Source organism: Squalius cephalus (genome assembly GCF_949319135.1).
Source record: "Squalius cephalus genome assembly, chromosome: 2".
In the NCBI taxonomy this organism is placed as follows: domain Eukaryota; kingdom Metazoa; phylum Chordata; class Actinopteri; order Cypriniformes; family Leuciscidae; genus Squalius; species Squalius cephalus.
Window position 1 is genome coordinate 56,457,889 of NC_137123.1, and position 22,302 is coordinate 56,480,190.

Below are 22,302 nucleotides of genomic sequence, written 5' to 3' on the forward strand. Positions count from 1 at the left end.
GGTGTTTTTAATATGCTTTAAGACAAACTGTGAGCAAATTCATAAGTCAACACCATTGCTGAGTATTTTCTCCTTAAAACTGTGGTGAACCAAAGACAGTATCGAAAACGCAGTTTGTTTCTGACGTTACAAACTACCTTATAACCAATCAGGTCAACTCATGATCCTCGGATCTCTGAGCTGGTGTGAGTGAGTGGAGGTGGGGCTAATTTGCATATTCATAGAACTGTGTTTACTAAATGAGGCAATGGTGTAGAGTTACATTCAAGCTATTTTAAGGCATGAGGAATTTACGTGCTATGTTCAGGGGGAAAAAAGACTACTCTCAAATAAAAATAAAGAAAATAAGAATAATCAAACTACAAGCAATGGCACAAATAAATTCAATAGAGCAAAGAAAAAAATAGTGCTTTTCGGGTTTCTTTGGTAGATCTAACAATATTTTTCTGGTACGCAAATTGAACTATGTAATGTAAAAATGTAAATCTAATGTAAAACTAAATTACATATAATCTTCACTGTAGAAATGAAATAAAGATTAATCATTAAGTTACAAAAGCTACAAGAGCAGTGATTTCCTTGTCATTTGTTGTTTGATTAACATTAAAAACACAGAGAACAGGAATATTAGGCTGCTGTCACTTTAAGACCTGATACACAGATCCAGTATACTAATATTGATACACGTGTTGTCTTTATCTAATGTTTACGTTCACTTAACACATAACCTACAATGTTTGCTAGGGTAGGCTACTTGCCAAGACAGGCACGTTGACAATTTTTATGTGAATTTGTCTTTTCAAGCGCAAGATTTGAAAGAGAACTCAATATTTCTGCATTTGAATGTTTAAATTGGCAAGGCTTAATGAGTTTAGTTTAAACACAGATAACGCAACGTGTGCGCTAGTCAGGTCTCACCTGCGCTCTCGAGCTATCAACACCATATGATGGCGTACAGGGGCGTAGCCAGGACATTATTTCTGGGGGGGCCAGCTTGGGCCAGTCTTTTATTTGGGGTGGCACTTGATTGTCAAAAACTACTATTTTAAAACTCACTCTGAGTAGCGGTTTTCCCGCGGCTCGTCAGGCCATAAACAATGGATTGAACTTCCTTATGGACACTAATAATGTCTTATTGATAATCCATGTTATTGGGATGGGTGCTTAGATCAGTGGTTCTCACACTTTTTACACCAAGTAGACTACCACCTCAGAAAATATTTGGCTCTCCAAGTACCACCATAATGATCAATATTAAAATACAGTAGCGTAGTAGGCCTAACTATTCAGCTACAGTTATGCACAGCTAAAAAAAACAGGCAGTTTTATTTATAATAAGAATATGTATTGTTGTCAGCCACTTTAAACATTGTAACAACACAGTTTTAACATCAACACTGCACTGTGTGCACTGTTACACAGGTAATTTTTTAAAAAATGTATAAAATCTCATCATAATTTCTCACTGTTTTGTAGCGTTTGCTGCTGCTGCCTTCACCGGCGCTTTCAAAGTTGCCACTGTTGTGTTGTTAGCAGCACTAGTGCTTGGTTCACTCTCATCCTCTTCAGTTCTTGTATTTGAAACATTCTCCTCCTGATCCAAACTTTTCTTGCCAGATTGAAGCCACAATAGCAGTTTTGAACTTTTCATAATTTAATAATCCACCTAACATTCATTTATATTTAACCTTTTCACACACTTGGTTAAGTTTAAAAAAAAATCAGCTGCTCCCAAGCGTAAGCTTTTCAAGGCGACCGTTATAGATCGTATCACTTTGTTTCCATGGTGACGTGTTGTCACACGACCACAACCACTCAATACATACTGATGTAAATATACAAAATATTCACACATTTGTTAGCTAAAGCATTGAATCGCCTTTATAATGATCACGTTAGTTGGGGAAAAAAAAGCACAGTTTGAATTTAGCAGTTGATCACGTTCTACTCACACCGGTGAGATCGAAATTCAGTGTTTCCTCTGCGTAGGGACCTTAACATCTGTAGGCCTACTATATGTGTTGTAGCCATCAAACTCATTTAGTTTCATATTTGTTAAAATATTAGAATGTTATTTTTTCATCTAAGTTGATTATGAAAAGTGAACCGCACGAGTAAGATAGGATATTCAATATCGAGAGACATGGAGCGGGTCAGACATGATTTTGACCACTTAATGAAGTTCGAAAGCTCTTTTTTAAGTGAATTTCGTTTTGTATAAATTGTATCTTAATTTTAATATTTTTTTTATCAACAAATTGCCTGTATTTAATGAAGCAAATAGGAGACAATATAAGAGGCGCGCCCGCGCGGTCACTTGCATTGCTCGTGAACAGGAGCGCATCTCATCCTAACTTAACGAAACTCAGCATATGCCTCACAGACATGAAATCTATCTTAAAGCTTGAAATGTATTTTTAACAATTTAAAACGAAAAGAAAAAGGCTAGGCCTACTCTCTGATTATGCAATCCATGATGTGCATTTCTCTCTATAGGCGCGTTCACGGAGTTGACGATCGACAACTTCATCTTTACAGCTGTTGCTGCTGTTAATAAACTAAAAATAATAGGCCTATAATTTTATTAAACAATACATTAAATGAAATTGTATTTTTTTTTTTTAAAAGCAACAAAAAATTCCTGTTTAAGTTTTTCTTTTCTTTTTTACCTGTGCTAATTACGCATTAAATTCAGGTATGAGTCGCTGTCCTCAGTGCCGCAGAAAAGCGCTGAAACGGAGATGAAGGGAAACCCGTTTTTTTTTTTTTTTTTTTTTGGCTTATTTTAACTGGCCCATCCAGTTTTCTGGAGGCCCACCTACAATCAAAATCCTGGCGCCGCTAGTGCATGAGACGGGGATTTTTTTAGTGCAAATGACAGAAAGACACAATATGAATTGTCATTTTTAGGCGATAATTTATTTATGTAAACCATGGCATTTTAAGTGCAATATTCAATTTATTTTTCATAATTGTCTTTTTGTTTGTTTGCTGAGTGAGTTTTCAAATCTGCGTCACTCATCGGCGAAAGGTGGAAATAGAGTGTTTTAATCTGTTATAAACAAAGCATGCACACCTACAAATAAACGCCGACACAAAGTATGACGCTCTCTTCTATACTCACTCTAACGGTATAATTATGTATCTTTCCCTGTGGCTCAGTGGTGAAATCTAAGCTTTTTAGCGCCAGAGACCCGTGTTCGAATCCCGGCTCTGGCGGCAGATGAGCTTTCTTACGTACAGAAAGCGAATCCGCCCCTCGCGCCCTCCTGTTCACTCGGCGGGGGTCGAGTATTTATTTCTGAGTATTTATTTAAACTCAGGAGGGTTTTTTTCTTTAAATTAAATTTATTTTCCCCCTCCTCAGACTGGGGGTGGGGCCGTGAGTTTGGGGGGGCCGGCAGGGGGGCCGAGCCTTGACCAGTGGTGGCCGTGGCCCCCCCTGGCCACCACGTAGCTCCGCCCCTGATGGCGTACATGACTGGTCATATTAGAGCATATATGGCACTCGTATTGAACAAAGTTTAAGGGAAGCCAGAATGCATATCCTTTGACAGAAGCCTAACTTTGTCTGTCTGTTTTATAGATGCGTATGCATCATCATGAGATGAACCGCGGTGCAAGCGTGCTGAACTTTGGGTGGAGAACGGTTCGGTTAGATTTGTTACCAAGAACATTACATACACTGCCGACACACATTTATGTTCAAACGCCATGTAAAAGTGAATTTTGCATAATAGGTCACCTTTAAACTCCACCCATGAAGACTTAAGATGCTGAAATCTGTAAAAATCAATTGGTGTAGGTTAATGAAAACCAAAAGCGTTCAACATAGCAAATGTGTTATGTAGCCTATGTATTATCATAATTTTTTGGACATCTTCAATTAAGAGGCCTTTATATATATATATATATATATATATATATATATATATATATATATATATATATATATATATATATATATATATATACTTTTCAGTATAAATAAATTTTTAGTTCCATATAAATCAAATTATCATGACATTACCATCTGGTACCACACCATTTCTATAAGGGAAGTCCTTTATAAACGTTTAACTTAAACTCCACCCATGAAGACGTCATCATAACTCTTCCCAGGAGTTTCAGGGGTTTCTCAACTTCAGCTGACAGTGAACTTCCCAACTATGATTTGGTCTCTTACTGACATCCATTGGTCAAATAAAGAATGACAACCATTCCAAGTCTTCAAATGTTTTTACACATTCTATATTTGCCTATACGTCTCTATTCTAAATTCTGTATCTTTTATTGTGAAAATGTATTCACTAAGAGCAAAAACGTTGGCACATGTTGATAATTAAATATGGACAAATAAGTAAGTTTTAAAGTTGGTTTATACCTAAAAAAGTATATAATGCAAATCTTAAAATAGTTAAAGGTCAGTCATGTCTAAAGTGCAAGCCTCGATTTGTTACTTCCTTCAGTGACTCAGCGAGATTAGACACGTCCAACCACACTATACAGAGCACAGCCAAGACACACCCATACGAACTTAACAAACACCACCTGCATATGAACACTGATCTGAAATAATGCATTTAAACAGACTTTCACAGCTTTTACAGAAACATGTACACTACCAGTTTAGTCTTACATTGCGCATTGTTTTAAACACAACATAAAGTATTTGGACAATAACAGCACACTTTGCACACAAAAAAAAAAGAAGAAAAAAAGAAAAGAAATTGGAAACAAAATATCAGACAAAGTGGCATTTATTTTAAGGAATAATCTGAAGTAGCTACACTTTATCCAAAATAAGTTTGTGTATAAAATGAGAAAGCTACACAATATACTGTTCAAAATTAAGTATATGGACACTTTCTGGTTGTCAAAGGCAATAAGCAAGGGTATATTCGTTATATCTGTAGTCTACATTGTCATAGTTATTGTAATGAACAACACCTGGCAGGTCACCTGTGAGAACCTGAGGGGAAATGACTTCATACATGCACAAAAAAAGATTACATAGAACTATGCACTTGGTTTGATGTTTATTAACTAATAAGTAATCAAAGATTTTCCAATATTACCATGGCACTTGCCATGAAGCAAGCATGTTTTGGTAGGCTACTTTTTGTAAGTTCTTGCTTGGTTCATGATTATGGAAATCATTCAGTTCCATAAACCAAATTCCCATGTTGTACAATGGGAAGTCCTTTAAAAACGTTTACCTTAAACTCCACCCATGAAGACGTCATAATAACTCTTCCCTGGAGTTTCAGGGGTTTCTCAACTTCAGCTGACGGTGAAATCATTTGGTGTGGGTGAAACCAAAAGCGCTTAACATTCAGCGTTCGCCTCGCTTGTAGACCCCCATTGGAAGGAGGCAATTTCAGAATCCGTGTTCAGTTTTAAATACTAGTCCAGTGTTGAATCTCAGTCGCACCATGGCTGTGAAAGCGCTTCAACAGTGGTGCAAAATCCAGTGTGCAGGATACCGGGACGTGTCGATCACCAACATGACCACATCTTTCCGGGACGGTTTGGCGTTCTGCGCTCTAATTCACAAACACAGACCGGAGTTGATGTAAGTAACATCCCCCACAGAGCAAACGCGCGGTTCGGTGCTGCTGCATTGTGCGCAGAAAAGCACAGCTCCTGAACTTTGGACGAACGTTTAATTGCTAAACAGTCGAACGTAGAGTTTGTTTACAGTTTATTCCTCCTATCAGACTTAACATTTAGATTTGTGGTTCAAAACTAAAGACATTTTGAATTTAGGACGAGGGCGTAATACTTAGAACGTACTATGGCATGTTGTATTACTTTAGAAACATGATGAGACCTTTTAGGATTTAAGGTGAGGAAATGGGAATTTTTAGACCTTAAGTTAAGAACTTTAGAATTTAGAAAGAGAACATTGGTTCTTTTAGTTACCATTATTAAATGTTTAGTCCTTCATGACTTAGGATAAGAACAACTTCTTGAATTTAGGACTAGCACTTAAAACTTGGATTGCATTATAACTTAGTACAAGAATATTGACATTTTTAGAATTCCAAACTAGATGTTGGAACTTTTAGAACTTTGGATGACATTAAAACTTTTTAAAACCTATTTTACATCTTGGGAAACCGAGTGTCTTGAAATACTCAAAACTTTGTGCTTATTCAATGTTTTATTTAGGCTATGTCTTGCAACATTCTAGTTGTTTCAAGTGAGCATCTGGCACTTGTTTGTTGACATTGCATTGGTACATGCTTGTGATTTGTGTTTGTATTAGTGTAAGATTGACTTTTTTAAAAATATTTCGCATGGGAAATTCCCTTTTCTTTTCACTCTCTTACAGAGACTTTGACTCTTTGAGCAAGGAAAATATTTACGAAAACAATAAACAGGTAAGATATTGTTCACTTTATAAAATGATCTCTTTATCAACCCTCATCACTTTTTTTCTGTAGTTTCCATTACCACAATATTTTACATTTATCCAACAAATTTAATTCATTTAGATACCTATTTTTTATTTTCTGATATCATAACCGTCTCCACAATTGTTAAAAATACATGTTCCCTCATATGACTAACAGCCAATCCAAAGTGATCATCAGCAATATGAAAAAGCAGATTAACATTTGGTACCATTCACTCTCAAAAATAAGGGTTCCAAAAGGGTTTTTGCAGCAATTCCATAGAAGAACCGTTTTTTTATTCCCCAAAGAACCTTTTTAGTGATCAGTTCACCCAAAAAATGAAAATTGTCATTTACTCACCATCAAGTTGTTCCAAACCTTAAGAATTTCTTCTGCTGCTGAACACAAAAGAAGATATTTTGAAGAATATGGGAAAACAAACAGTTGATGGATCCCATTGACTTCCATATTATGAAAAAAAAAAAAAAAACTATAGAAGTCAATGGGGTCCATCAACTGTTAGGTTACCGACTTTCTTCAAAGTATCATCTTTTGTGTTCAACAGAAGAAATAAATTCATTCAGTTTGGAACAAATTGAGGGTGAGTAAACAATGAAAGAATTAAAATTTTTGGGTGAACTATTTAAAATAACCTTTTTCCATAATAAAGAACCTTTATGGAAAAGTTCATGTTCATGGAACAATCAATGCCGATAAAGAACCTTTGTTTTTTTTTAAGAGTGTTTGTAGGGTTCTTGGATTCGCTGTACAGTTCTTCCAGGTTAAAAAAAGTAATTGATACATAAGTTCCTTCAGATCAGTATGTTGGTTTAGGCTTCTTTAAAGCATTCCCACAAATTGTTTTCCTAAAGAACTAGAGAATCAAAGTTCTTTGTGAAAAATAAAAATGCTCACTTATGGCCTCAGCTAGTAAAAATGTTTTGGTTCTTTATTTGTAAGAGAGTAGATCAACAACTTTAAGTTTTTTGGGAAATGTCTTCATTCCAAGAATATCACAACCCCATCATTTTAACAGTTAGTATGTTTCCTAGACCGCTCATGGAGCTGTTTGACCCATATGTGGTTGACCAAGGCTAAGATGTGACAGATTGGATACATACTCCAGGCCTATTCTTCTGGTTTCTTCTATTTTTGAGTCAGCTGAATCACATGTTGTGCTGTTGTAGACCATTATAAATCATCATCTGCACACACTTGTGTTCCTGTTTCCATGGAAAAGGGAATGCTGTCCAGAAGGGCATTGTTGTGAAAGAGGGAATACAATAATGGAAGTGCTGCGAAAGAAAACCTAATGAATAGCTTTTTGTGCATGCGAGGAAGACATTATCTTTCCAAACCGAACACATGTGAGAGACAGAGAAAGCGAAAGTGTTAAAATAAGGTAATGCATGGTTAGCAGGGTGGAGATTAAGTATAAGGTCAACAGAAACCTGGCATTGACTAATAGTGTTTTTTGTTTGTTTTTTTTTCCAAATAAAAAAAAAAGTCTTAACATTCTCAGATCTGTAGCGATTCGTGGTCTTTTAATTGCATTTCCTGTTCTGTGAGTTGTTGAATGAATCTTTACCGAGAAATGTCTCCCCTTATTCCTCTCAATCTAGGTTTTATCTAGATTTTTTTCTCCTTTTTCTTCTCTCTCCTTGGTCATGTCTGCTCTTGTTTATTTTTGATCTAAGGGGTTTTTTTTTTCTCCCAAAGAAATCCAGGCCAAGTTCACATTTTTGTGTGTGCATAATGGCATGGAGGAATTATAGTTCTTCCTCTGGGTGGAAAATCACCACAAATTATAAACTTTTTCCCAATGGTTCATCATTGTGAAATATACATGAGATATGTGTCTGGTGACACACAAGTTGATCTGGTGACATTCGCACCGTTTTAAATAGTATAACACTGATCACTGATCCACAGAAAACAAAACTTGTTCACAACTTCAAGTTTTATTAGCTAATGTCAATCAATATGTTCTGTGTAAGAGCTGATAAAAGCAGAAATATAGTTGTTTGATTTGTAAAAAAAAAAAAAAAGTGTCTAGTTCCCCTTGTATTTTCTATAAGTTAATATTCATCAACACACTGCATTAATTATGTGTTTTTTTTCCCTTTTGCAGCCTGCAGATATCAAAGATATGTTCAAATTTGGAATGATTTTTGCAGTTCTAGCACTTGATAATAGGGGTATATAGGAATAGGAAATCCTCTAATTGTTCTGCTACACAGATTTTCCAGCGATAATGTCCACACACACACACTGAAACACCCTTAGTGCTTAGTTAAATCCCACTTGTGAAATTCTTACACCTCACATTATTTTTATTGTTTTGTATTTTTGTACCAGGCTTTCGAGGTGGCAGAGAATGAGTTGGGCATACCTGCCCTTCTGGATGCTGAAGACATGGTGGCTCTAAAAGTGCCTGATCGACTCAGCATTCTGACCTATGTGTCCCAGTACTACAATTATTTCCATGGACGTTCTCCCAGTAAGACATGCGTGTGCACATGAACATTATTTTTCACATATTTTATATTGTTGCAGCACCTCTCTTCCCAGTCTGTCAGTAACACTCTGTGATGAGATTCTCAAAATCATCGTGAGCTAAGTTGATCGTAGAGAGCATTGGTGGAAATGGTTCTACAATCTACTTGGGCTTATGATGTTTTGTGGAATCGCAGTCCAGTTTAGTTCCTGTCTTTATGAAGCCCCTAATTGCGAAAAGCGCAATGTGCTCTGATTGGTCGGCTGGAGCAGTGTGTTGTGATTGGTCAACATCTTCGAGCGTGTTTGGGAAATCTCACTCCCCTTTCCATAACCGCTAGTTTAAACATGCTACGAAAACTCAAGACTACAGTCAAGGTGTTTCAGGGAGTTCAGAAACCGATATAGAGAATAACTCTTTCTGGAGTGCTTTGTAACTTTGCAGACCTTTTTAATGCTCAGACAGCAACATTACACCCTAAAGCATAATAGGTGCAAAAAAGCACAATATGTCCACTTTAAAAAACATGTTTACCATGTGGTCATTTTTAGCATTGCTAAAACATTTCACTCTTTGGATGTGCAGTTGGAGGCATGGGTGGGATTAAAAGATCAGCCGAAGAGTCTAATGAAGCGCCATCTGAGAAGAAGAACCAACCTGTCACAGCTAAAGTTTACGCTTCACCTAAACCAGCCACAGAGAATAAGACGGCAAAACCGGCAAACGAAAATAAGGTACAATATGTAATTTATCTGAGATTTGTCACCTCATATAGGAACTTTAAATTGTTTGACAGTTCTGTATTTTTGGTCAAGTGTGTGTGTAATGAGGGCACATGAACAATTTAACCCTGCCGTTGTCTTAGGTTACTTTATTCTGAGATAACTGATGTAAATATTGTTTTGCACATAATTATTGATTATTTGATTAATTGATAAAACCCCTATTGAGGTGTTTGCACAGTGACTAATTGATTTATTTATTTTTTTGTCATTTCCAGAGAGAAGTTTTGGCTGAACGTGCCAATAAATCAGGAACTCTGATCAGCAGCTGTACTGTTTGTAACCAACATGTTCACCTTGTGCAGCGCCACCTAGTCGATGGGAAACTGTACCACAGGAACTGCTTTAAGTAAGTCACTTCTGTTTTTTTGAGCCATTGATCCTTTTATTAATTTATTTTTAACTTTAAGTTTAAAAAATAGCACATCAACTCCACTCCACATGACTAGTGAATCATGTTTGAATTGTCATTGCAATGATTTAGTGTTTTTTTTATAATAGTTGCCTTTCAGTTTTGCTTTATTGCTGTTCATCAACTATCATATTCATTGTTCATTGTTTTTTTATCGCCTGATCATTTAGTATGCATGACTAAAAGGGAGTGAAGATAAATATCTGTTGGACTAATATACTATAAATGTAATCATTCACCTCCTGATGTCTTGGAAAGCATTCCTGAGCATTTCATGATCCGATAGCTATCCAATACAAGTATCCTTTTAGACTTTTTTTTTTCGACAATACAATATTTATTTATATAGCACATTTAAAAACAACTGAGGTTGACAGAATTGCTGTACAATAAAAGCATACATACCAAACAAACATAAGATGTACACAAAGAGGCAGGGAAGATTCAATGATTCAAGGAATGTTAAAAGCTGATGAAAATAGGTGAGTTTTAAGTCGAGTTTTAAATAGAAGGGGCAGTTCTAATATGAATCTGGAGACTGTTCCGGAGTTTGGGACTGGCAATTGCAAATGCTCGGTCTGGATTGGGTTTTCTAAGTGTTTTATTTCAACCTTCCTTTTCAACAGATGCAGAGAGTGTTCCACTATTCTTCTCTCTGGCACCTACAAGGCTGGAAAAGAACCAGGCACTTTCATCTGCAAGACGCACACAAGCACAGATAAGCCTGTAACAGCGCCAACCACACACATCACAGTGCCTCCACCGAAGACGCAGTCTACCTTTATAACCAAGACTATCCAGAATGCATCAGGTGGAGGTACTGGAAAATCTGGTTTAACACCTAACGCATCTAAACCGGGTTGGCTGGCCAATAAAAGTGACCATACACCCAGCCGTGAGTTAGCTGTCACACATACTCCAGCAGTTCAGCTCAAGCCAGTACCAAAAACAACTCCAACACCAGAGACAACAACTGTGAAAACCTCTTTTAACCCCAAAACACCCACGGAGCCTCTTAAAGCTGTAAGCAACAGTCTACAGAAGAACCAAGAAGCCAGAAAGAGGTAAATGTCTTTCAGTTCGGTATTTTGACACTTTATTTGCGAAATTGTTATATTTTGGATAAAAGCTAGTTTGTGACCAATACTGACTTATAGTGTAAGTGTGTTTCTCTTGTATTTCGGATCAGTGTTGTTAATGTAAAATGAAACTATTAAAAATAGTTTTCGGTTTGAAATAAAGCTGAAATAAATGTATAAATATTAGATGAAAAACTTAAATGAAAATATAAATGTGGCCTTGTCAATTAACTTAAATAGGTTTAAGTTAAAGTACCAAAATGCCTTATTAAAACTCAAATAAAAATAAATGAAAGCTATATGGAATTAACAAAAGATTAAATAGATAAAAATCACTAAAGGCATAAGAAAATTACTATAATTTCAGCTAAACTGAAAATATAGTTCTATAAGAGTACTATAATAGTGCTAAATTTCAATTTCATCCGTTTTGTAAGAATTTATTGTTTATCAGATTGTTGGATTGTATTTAGGGATGCATGATATATCAGTGTCATGTCTGCTAATATTACACTTTTAATTTCTTAGTATCAATCAGAACTAGACATACTGTATATTGGATATTTAACTGTGCATGCTCATTTCCCCAATTTTTACATTTTTAGATTTCCCTTTACTGTCATCTACCGTTGTGATGCCTAAACTCACTTAAGCATTTAAGGGGCGTTTAAATTACACCGTTTTCTACAATAAACTTAAAACGTTTTATGTGTTTTGGCTGTTCATTTACATGACAATGGAGATTTGGAGCCTGAAAATGCGAACTTTCAAAAACGAGTTTCAAAGAGCAAGTTTTTGAAAATGATACCATTATCGTCTCCGTGGAAACTACAAAAACGTGAACTTGTGAAAACGGTGATGTCATGCACATGCGTATTGTTCAGTCTATAAGCGTGTAGTGTTTCTTCACAATGTGTCATCGCCAACTATTGGCCTGGCATGAGTAACACAGCATTTTTAGTCGTTTTCATGGATCCATGTGAACGGGGATCGTCTTTACGTTTTAAAAACGCAAATGAAATGTCATGCATTTACCCTAAAGCCTGTTGATTTTTAGTTGTTGTTTTTTTCACAAAATGTAATTTTAATGTTGTCCATTTATTGGATATCGACCATAACTTGACAATGTTCAGCTTATTGTACTGACCAGAACATTAATATTTTTTTCATTTTCTTTGTTAGATTCTTTGAGCCTAGCAGTACTGTGCCTGAAAGTAAGAGCACCCCATCATACACCTCAACTACACCTGTGAGTACAGTACGTGTTACTCCTACAACAGAGATTACAACGCCTAGAGTCACTGCTGGAGCTGGAGCAGGTCAAAAAAGAGTCCTGCTACGGGTGGGAGACTGGGCAAAAACACAGGACACAGAAAAAGAAGAGAACGAAAAGGAGAAAGCCAAGGCTGTGATCGGAAAGATGGTGACGTTGGAAAAAAATAATAACAGCTTGTCTCCGAGTCCAGCTGGGCTGAAAGCAAGCAGCAGGTGAGCTACATTCACCTATATAAAGCACGTTACATACTTGGCTTTTATTTTATCAGTTGTTTTCGTAGGGTGGAAGTATACAAGGGTCATAAAACAGAATTATAGCCTCTATGTACTCAAGCATGTTGAGTATTGTTTAAATCCATCTTGAAGTGTTTGTTGACGTGTTGGTGTAGACACATCCATTAACACGTTCTCGTCACACTTTGGTTTCCATAGTAATGTTTCCCCTGTGGAATCGGGTGCTAAAGGCACCTTTGGTAGGGTGCGCCTCAAAGCACCGGATGCCGATGTGAAACCTGCTGCCCCCGCTGCTACAGCGCCATCCTGGATCAAAGATAATAAAACCTCACCCAGGCCTGTGAGCACGCTGCCGTCCGACAGCAAGGGTGAGGAAGACAAACTCGCCTATACAACGGTCACTTCATGCATTGATCATTTGCATAGCTTGGTCTTATTGGTTGTTTGCAGAGAGAGTTGTGCTTGACGGATATGATTTTCTGTACCTTTTGATATGTTATGTTAATATAGATGCTTAAAAAGAATCCTCACTTTACAGTGACTTTAAAATAGGATATGTTCAAAATCAGGTTTTTGATCAACACATTTCTGTCAAACAAATAGTCCCTCAGTGGTGTGTAGTGGACACTAAAATAGGGAGGAAAAGCACCCTCTGTGTTTATTTATTTATTATGGTTATTTTTGTTATATCTTTGATTGTAATAATATAAAATGGAAATATCATGTCACATTTCCATTTGAGGTTTATGAGATTGAGGTATAAATAAACTTCTTTTTACACCTTCAAAAAGTGAAAGAGCAGGTATTTTAAAAATGAGAGAAGGACAGTTACAGTTATTTTGTGTAATGTGATTTATCCAGGCAGGATATGCTCCTACATCAGCTTCCTTGTTGGTCTTAGATTAACATTCTTATCAATCAATCAAATTAGATTTTTTGCTTACAGCAGTTTATGAAGAAATTAATACTTTTATTTGAGATAGGATGCATTAAATTGATCAAGATATGTATAATGATATTTGGGGTCCATTGTTATTTAAACAAAAACAAAGCAAAAATGAATGCTTTATTCAACAAGGATGCGTTAAATTGATAAAAAGTGATATTATAGCCATTTAAAGTATTATAAAAGGTTTCTTTTTCAAATAAACTTTCTATTCATCAAAAAATTCTGGAAAAAATACATATCTTCGTTCCCACAAGATATTAAGCAGCTCAACTGTTTTTAACATTGATGAATAATAAGAAATGTTTCTTGACCAGCATATTAGAATGACTTCTGAAGGATCATGTGACACTGAAGACTGGAGTAATGATGCTGAAACTTCAAATGCATACAAATGGAAACATATTCAAATATTTACAGAATATATTTGTAGTAGACTTTGTGTAACATTATAAATGTCTTTATTGTCAATCAATCAATCTAATGCATCCTTTCTCTAATAAAAGCCAAAAATGTTAATCTAAGACCAACAAGGAAGCTAATGTAGGAACATATCCCACCTGGGTAAATTACATTACACAAAGTATAATAACTGTAACTGTCTTTTTCTCATTTTTAAAATACCTGCTCAGTCACTTTTTGAAGGTGTAAAAAGATGTATGTAAACTTTACAAATCTTTTGATGTAATTTCAGAAAATGATACAGCTCCATCTGGCTGGAGGTCCTTGCTCAAGCCTGTGAAGTAAGTTTGCTCATTTCTGTCGTCTCTCCAAATGAAACCAGCTTCTGATCTTTTTACTAATACTGTCTTGTTCTTTAGTGTGGAATGAATTTATGAATCATTTTGCCATGTTCTTTCTCAGTAAAATCATTTATTATCATCATCTTCTCTTCTTCTACATGATTTCCCTAACCAAATCATCCTGCTCTTCATTGATTAACCGCTTCGTTCTCCAGAAGGTCTGTCCCTCCCACTTCTTCACAATCTGTTGCGATTGGTTTTCTTGATGGGCGTGTAAAATTGCTGCGCCCAGTAAGACCAGCAGTGGGTCGTATCTGAAAGTTCCCAGAGCGATAGAGCTCAGTGCCCATGCACTTCCCCATGAAGATCTTTCACCTGTAAATACCCCCTTTAAATTCCTGCCCCACCCTCCCAAACTTTCACCCGTCAGAGGTGAGAGAAGCGATGCTAAATAATTAGTGGCTGAGAAACACAGCAGAAAAGTTTAATATCTTTCTCTTGGTTTTTTTTGTTTTTTTAGAACTCCTCCCAGTAATATAGAAAGCACCGGCTCACCCTCCAAGAGGCCGGAAGCAGCAGCAGCTTCTCCACGGACATCAGGTCTGGGAATCACCCCTGCATCCAATTCTGCTCCATCTACCACCAGCATCTCCATCAGCATCTCCACCAGCATCAGCTCCCCAAAAGGGCCCTCACCTAGCCCGATGAACAACAGGCCTAAAACTAGTGGTAAGGCCTTAGGAAAAGTTGAGGAAATGGAATATTTCTTTATTCAAAAGGTCACATAAGAACAAGTACTCGTTCCGGCAAAAATGTTCTTGCAAAGATTTACCAGTCAAAAGTTTGAAAACAATAAAAAAAAGCAATGAATTTTATGAGGATTAAGCATAAGCTTGAAAATATGAGTTTATAATAAAATATTACAAATATAATGTGAGGGTTGTGCTTATAACAAAATAGTGATATAAATGTATGCATAAATACCATGATCAAGATACATTACTTTCTCTGAAAACCAGTGTTTTCCCTATTATTTTTATATACTATTCTAGAGTTTAATATTTGGAATTGGCCCTTTATGTTTTCATTTGAAAGTTTTAGTAATCTAGTAATGAGATTTTGTCATTTTCATTTATTTTCCTTTTTGATTTTTTTTGTTTCAGTTTTGGTCATTTTAGTACTTAAAATTATTTCCATTTAGTTGCCAATGCAACATTTCGAATTTTCCTTTAAGGTTTTTAAGTTAGTTTTGTGTGTGTGTGTGTGTGTGTGTATATATATATGTGTATGTATGTGTGTGTATATATAATATAATATAATATAATATAATATAATATAATATAATATAATATAATATAATATAATATAATATAATATAATATAATATAATATAATATTCATCCACCTGTTTTCCTCTGTCTTTCCTCCAGACTCCAGCAGTGTTTCTCCGGTTAGTCCCTCAGGGACTGAAACTCACAAATCGCATAAGGTGTGTGTCAAAACAATAATTACATGTGTTATCTGCATTTCTGTCTGCACTGATGTGTGTGTTGAGGGATTATTTTGTCAAGGGGCCTATTTAGACTGTTTTGGAGAGTCAAAGGGACCCTTTGGGGCACAGTTATCTTTGAATAGACTACTACAATCAAAACAGAGTGACTTCATAGTAAACCCAGACTTTTGAACCATCTGTTCAGTTCCTCATATAGACTAAAAAAAGCATTGAAAGGAATAAATAAACCACTTAGGATCTGTATAGAGTAATGTGTGCAAAAGTTCACATTTGACATATTGTGTGTCTGTTTGCTTTAGCCGGGTTACATTCCGAAAGAAGACATTCAGAAAGAGCTGAAGGAAATTGAGATGCAAATGAACGAGTTGCAGAAAAGAGGAGTAGACCTGGAAAAACAACTCAGACAAAGTGATGAGGGTCTGTACAATACACACACACACACACACACACACACACACACACACACTTAAAAAACAACCAAAAAAACTGCTCACCAGTTGTTCAAATAAATTGATGGGATACATAGAAACTCGCATGACAAAGAAAGAATTATTTTACTGAGAAGTTGATCTGTTCATTATAGCCTTTTGTCAGATCCACTTCTCAGTAAAATAATTCTTCCTGCGTCACATTATTTTACAAAATAAAGATACATATTATGAATTAAGTTTACAAACTTTTCACATTTTATAAAAAAAAAAAAAATAGTTGAAATTGTGACTTATGAAATGGCTTCTGTAGGGCGGGAATTGATTAGATCATTGTCATTTGCTATGGACACTTTTCACAGTCTGTGGTGATGCATTTCCACAGTTATCAATATCGCGATTCTAGTAAAGTTCTTCATATTTAAAAAAAAAATGAATACACATTTGTATATATTGTTATATTACCTTGTCAGTAAATGATAGAAAACAAATGAACACTACTGCGAGGGTGTTTCTAATACAACGACGGAGGGTGTGAAGGCAAATTTGACACTTTTCTCTCTTCTGACCAACCTAATCAATCTCTATTTTTTTTTTTCTCTCTCTTTTGGAAAGTCCTGGAAACTCTTATCAGATTTTTTTCTTTTGCTATTGGAGCAAATGGAAAAACAAAAATTATATTTGATGTCGTCTCTCCAGTTCGCCACTATAGACGTTTACCCAACTATGACGACTACGCTTCTGAGAACCCCGGAAATGTGAAAAGAGTCCATTGCTGTCATTTGAGTGACAGGTTGTCCCGTCCTCGTGTCAGTGAACACATCATTAGAGAAGAGATGTTTTGCAAGAGGGAGGGGAAGTTATTTTGATTGAAGATTGAGGGAAAATTAATTTAAAAAAATTTGTATGGACAAATAATTTATAATAATAATATTCAATGGTGGTAATAAAAAAAAAAAAAAAAAAAAAATTTTTTTTTTTAAATTTCATAGTGACTTTAATCGAAGTCCCTTAAACTCATTTAAAAAAAAAATATTTTCAATGCCTAAATGAAAGTGTTGATTCATCCTTACTGTGAACTAATGAATTATGAATAGAGGATCAATGTTTTGGTGGTCTACGCATTATTTAAACATGCTTATTAAACATAACCATTCAGAGACTGATGTTGTCCTCTGCTGCTCCAGCAGGTGGAGACAAACATTACAAATGTAGATTCTCAGCTCTTTAACTTTTCTTACATTTCTTTTTTTATTTCTTCAGACGGAGAAGAGGAGACAGTAATGAATGACTTAATGGTGGACTGGTTTACCCTCATCAGAAACAAACAGGTCTACATGAGACGCGAATCCGAGCTTGTGTACATGTATGTGCAAACTGTTGAATGCTGATAGTGAATATCCTGTATTTCTGAATGCTCTATGTATTAAACATGGTTATTATCTGTGATTTGTGTTATGATAGTGCCAAGACGCAGGATCTAGAAGAAGAGCAGCCCAGCGTTGAGGCCGAGCTCAGGAGACTGATGGAGAAACCAGGTTGGTACAACACTGGGAAAAAGTCTGAACATCATCCACTTGGTTTAATATTTCGTTTGTATAATGCTGTTGCATTCATACTTTTTGGGGTCACTAATTAATCTTGTGCTAATGAAGCTTTGTGTAGACTATTGTAGTCAACACAAACAACTAACTGCTTGATTTGGTCTTATTCAAGAGGTCTACTTTTGTTTAAAGGCTTAAGTGCTTCACATTTGAAGTAAAATCTAATCTAGCTATAAAATATTTTTTGTATCCTGTAGAGAATCTGAAGACCTACCGCGAGCGTAAACGAGAGGAAGAGCTGATGGCCAAACTTATGGAGATAGTTAATGACCGGAACGCCATATTAGAGGGATTGGATGAAGACAGACTGAGGTGTGCAGGATCAACATATATCATATCAGTCTATCTCGTATATCATATCTATTTCATATATATATATATATATATATATATATATATATATATATATATATATATATATATATATATATATATATATATATAATATAATATAATATATTCCGTATCATATATATATATATATATATATATATATATATATATATATATATATAAAATATAATATAAAATATAATATAATATATATTTATATTATCTTATCATATATCTCATATATCATCTTATCATATATCGTATATCTCATATATCATCTTATCATATATCATATCTAATTCGTATCATATATATATATATATATATATAAATAAAATATTATATTATATATATATATATATATATATATATATATATATATATATATATATATATATATATATATATATATATATATATATATATATATATAATATAATATTTTATTTATATATATATATATATTTTATATATATATATTTTATATATATATATTTATATTATCTTATCATATATCTCGTATATCTCATATATCATATCATAAATCTCATATATCATATCATATCATATTGCTTAATCTTGCCTAATCTTATTTTATTGCTTAAAGTCGCATAAAGAAAATTGATACTGTTTTATTCAGTGGTTTTAAAGTTATTTGGTATTTAATTTTGTTTGGATTGGAATGCTATTGGATGATATTATAGGATATTTTTCCTTGCACATACATCATTGGTTACATCAGCAGAAGAGTTTAAAATTACTACATTTTGATGACTTTTTTTTTATTATTATTGTTTTATAAAATGCACAATATGACCAGGTACACTTCATTAAAATAAGTTAGTTGTTTGTATGTATTTAAATATTGTTTACATTGAACCAGAACACTATTGAATACCTGAAACCTTTACATAATGTGACATTTGCGGCTCTTTTTACACTTACATCCACAGGGAGGAAGAGGAGGATTTGGAGCTGAATAAGATGATGCAGAATCTTGGTAAGTATGATTATGTAGCATCAAACCCTGAGAATAATTTTTTTTTTTTCCCATAGACCTTTGAAAGAGATGGAGCAAAAGAAGTAAATATTTAACGTTTATCAATAAATAATATTTTAAGGACTTAAAATTGCCACAAATTTCCCCTGCTTTTCTTGTCCAATAGATTAGATTACATTTCCCTAGCTAGAAACTGATTACTGCGCACCAGCTGGCTCCAATTTTAAAGAGGCAGAAATTTGCAGCCAACTCTATTTATTATAGTCCATTCTGTTAGATGATTCAAAGTGAACATCCCTTCCTGTTTGCACATAATAAGAGGCTGGCAACAGAGAGGCAATTGTTTGTCACCATTTGTTCAATGATGGCACAGAGGATTATTATCGGTAATGTTTAGTGTCTGATTCTAGTCAACATAACAACATAAACAGATATATTTAGTTTGTAATTGTAAACCCTTTTAGGAGAGCCGACTGCATTACTCAAGGGCAACATTCTCATTTAAAGGCATTGGTATCTGGTGTGCTAAATACGGAAAGCTCGGAAAGTTTTCTGATTAAAAACATGCATTCATTTCACAATAATGTTTGCACTTTTAACCCAGCATTTCAGTTTTTTTAGCTTCTATCACTGATGCTAAAACTAAAGTTTTCTATTTGGAAAAACTAGCACCTGTTCAGCTCTCCACCCACTAACTCTAAATGCTATGAATCTTGGGAGTAATTACTCAGTGCGTGTTTATATATTCCATGTTTTGAAAGGCCAAACCGCAAAAGTAATGCTACCAATTTTGATTTAATGATCACTAATGGAAACCATAGGTATCTAGCTTTGGCTAATGATCTGCCTGCATTTTCAATGCTAAAACGAGTTATTATAAAATGTATAATTTACCAACCCAATTAAACCAATGCATAAATGTGGGCAAAAGTCATAACCATTTGCAATTCATGACATAAAAACTGTCTGAAAGCCCTGGAAGCTGTTACTGATGTTCTGTGGAACCAAATGAGACTGTGGTCACCATTAGTACATGACCTCTTGAAATGAACTTTATCTTTATGTACCTTACAGTTAAGTATGGGTTGTGCTCTACCATTTGCAGATATGAAGAAAGAAAAAGTCAAGAGAAAATCTTCCATATCCCGGTGGTTTAGCATAAAAAAGTAAACGGGCGTCTGCTGACGACTGCTCCTCATGGATTGATGGTGTGTGTGTGTGTGTGTGTTTTGTCTCAGACAGAATGTTTCTGCTGCAGTTTGAGGTCAAAAATTGTATTTTTGTGAAATCACATCATGTATTGTCACACTTCTTTTTTTCACATACTTTTGCACATTTTACATCTGTCTCCTCATCTCCTGTCTTTTGTGGGTGTGATATGTTCATTTGTTAGGAAACGTTTTGCACTTGAATCCTTTGAATAATGTAGATTGAATCTCTCAGTCAGTGTTTCATTAGGGAATTAAACGGTGTTGAGAGAAAGGAAGTCTTTACGTCATATTGATTCATATTGGATCAAAGCTGAAATGGACAGGTTGAGGTCCGACTGTACTATATTCACACTCTTATGCTTGACTTTTTTTTTTTTTTTTTTACATGTATTTTTAGCTAAGAATATATTTCTTTCCTATTTGAATCATTTTAATGGTATTATCCAGGCACACTTATACTGTCTCAGCAGCAGGGGGCAGACAGCGACTGATTTCAGCGATAAGACGCTGTTTGCCATCTAATTTCTCAACACACTGTAAGAGCACTGATTTAAAAGGGTCTTTTTAAGCAATTATTAAGGATTGTTAATTTTAAGAGTCTGTAATATTGCCACGGAACTAGGATTATGCTTTTAACCACTGCCCGGGTAGCTTTTTATTGATTTTTATTTGTTTATTTCCATAAAAATGAATTGTCTGCGTTCTCATTTTGCTGTATTTGATCAATCAGTACATCTTAAAATGTGTAACAAGCTGTTTAAATACTTCATTTTAATTGAATTTAAGCCAAAATGTCTCTTTTTTTTCTTTTTTTTTACCCAGTACCCAACATTTATTTCCAAACCTTTATACAGTGTACAATTAATTTTAATAATCAACATGAATGCTTTTCTTTTTAGTCCATCTACAGTTATCAGCTGTAATTAAACAGTTTTTCTGAAGCAGCACGTTTTTCATTATTTTAGTTGCCTCTCGCCTTCTATTAGCAAGACAAATTTGTTTGCATATTTTTAACCTCGATTGCTCTGTAAGCATTACAAATGTCCATTTTAAATGACTGTGTACTGCCTGCTGAAAAACAACCTTTACATTTAGGTATGACTGTTGTTATTTTTTTTTCCCAGGAAACTGCAAATCTGAGCCTCTGTAAATAAGTTAAAAGGCCACCTTTTCTCCTTTTCATGTAATGGTAAAATGCCCTTTAATTGTAATATTTCAAAATACATACCATATTTTAATATATATGTGTGTGTATGTATGTATACAGGTGCTGGTCATAAAATTAGAATATCATCAAAAAGTTGATTTATTTCAAGAATTAAACTTAACAGGTGAAACTAATATATTATATAGACTCATTACATGCAAAGTGAGATATTTCAAGCCTTTATTTGTTATAATTTTGATGATTATGGCTTACAGCTTATGAAACCCACGAAATCAAAATCCCAGAAAATTAGAATATTACATGAAATCACACAGTAATTACACAGTGATACCATGGTCATTGAACCAGGTTTTGGTTCTTTTGGCAGTGTGGGCAGGTGCAAATCCTGCTGGAAAATGAAGGAAGCATGAAGTGCTCTGGAAATGTCCTGGTAGACGGCTGCGTTGACTCTGGATTTAATAAAGCACAGTGGACCAAAGTCCTCTTTTCTAATGAGAGCAAATTTTGCATCTCATTTGGAAACCAAGGTCCCAGAGTCTGGAGGAAGAATGGAGAGGCACACAATCCAAGATGCTTGAAGTCCAGTGTAAAGTTTCCACAGTCTGTGTTGGTTTGGGGAGCCATGTCATCGGCTGGTGTTGGTCCACTGTGCTGTCCACTCAACGCAGCCGTCTAC

The 22,302-nt window shown here is 34.9% G+C and overlaps 1 protein-coding gene across 2 annotated transcripts; it reads left to right on the forward strand.

Moving 5' to 3' along the window:
- Positions 1–5,260: 5,260 nt before the first annotated feature.
- micall2b (mical-like 2b) lies at positions 5,261–21,547 on the forward strand. Of its 2 annotated transcripts, none has more exons than XM_079895920.1 (17): positions 5,261–5,575; positions 6,338–6,386; positions 8,760–8,901; positions 9,484–9,632; positions 9,899–10,029; positions 10,719–11,156; positions 12,354–12,659; positions 12,879–13,048; positions 14,321–14,369; positions 14,890–15,098; positions 15,800–15,858; positions 16,182–16,299; positions 17,574–17,676; positions 17,775–17,848; positions 18,112–18,226; positions 19,201–19,247; positions 20,353–21,547. In XM_079895920.1, exons 1-17 carry the CDS (start codon positions 5,436–5,438, stop codon positions 20,415–20,417), a joined length of 2,364 nt encoding a protein of 787 aa, XP_079752046.1. In that variant the 5' UTR covers positions 5,261–5,435; the 3' UTR covers positions 20,418–21,547. The 2 variants fall into 2 exon arrangements, with proteins under 2 accessions (XP_079752046.1, XP_079752047.1); XM_079895921.1 differs by having other exon boundaries at positions 14,902–15,098.
- Positions 21,548–22,302: the final 755 nt, after the last annotated feature.

Bases quoted from the DNA above. Each gene is read 5' to 3' on its own strand.
- micall2b (XM_079895920.1), top strand. From the start codon at position 5,436: ATGGCTGTGAAAGCGCTTCAACAGTGGTGCAAAATCCAGTGTGCAGGA. The intron at 10,030-10,718 runs GTAAGTCACTTC...CCTTTTCAACAG, and splicing joins TACCACAGGAACTGCTTTAA to ATGCAGAGAGTGTTCCACTA. The intron at 16,300-17,573 runs GTCTGTACAATA...TTATTTCTTCAG, and splicing joins ACTCAGACAAAGTGATGAGG to ACGGAGAAGAGGAGACAGTA.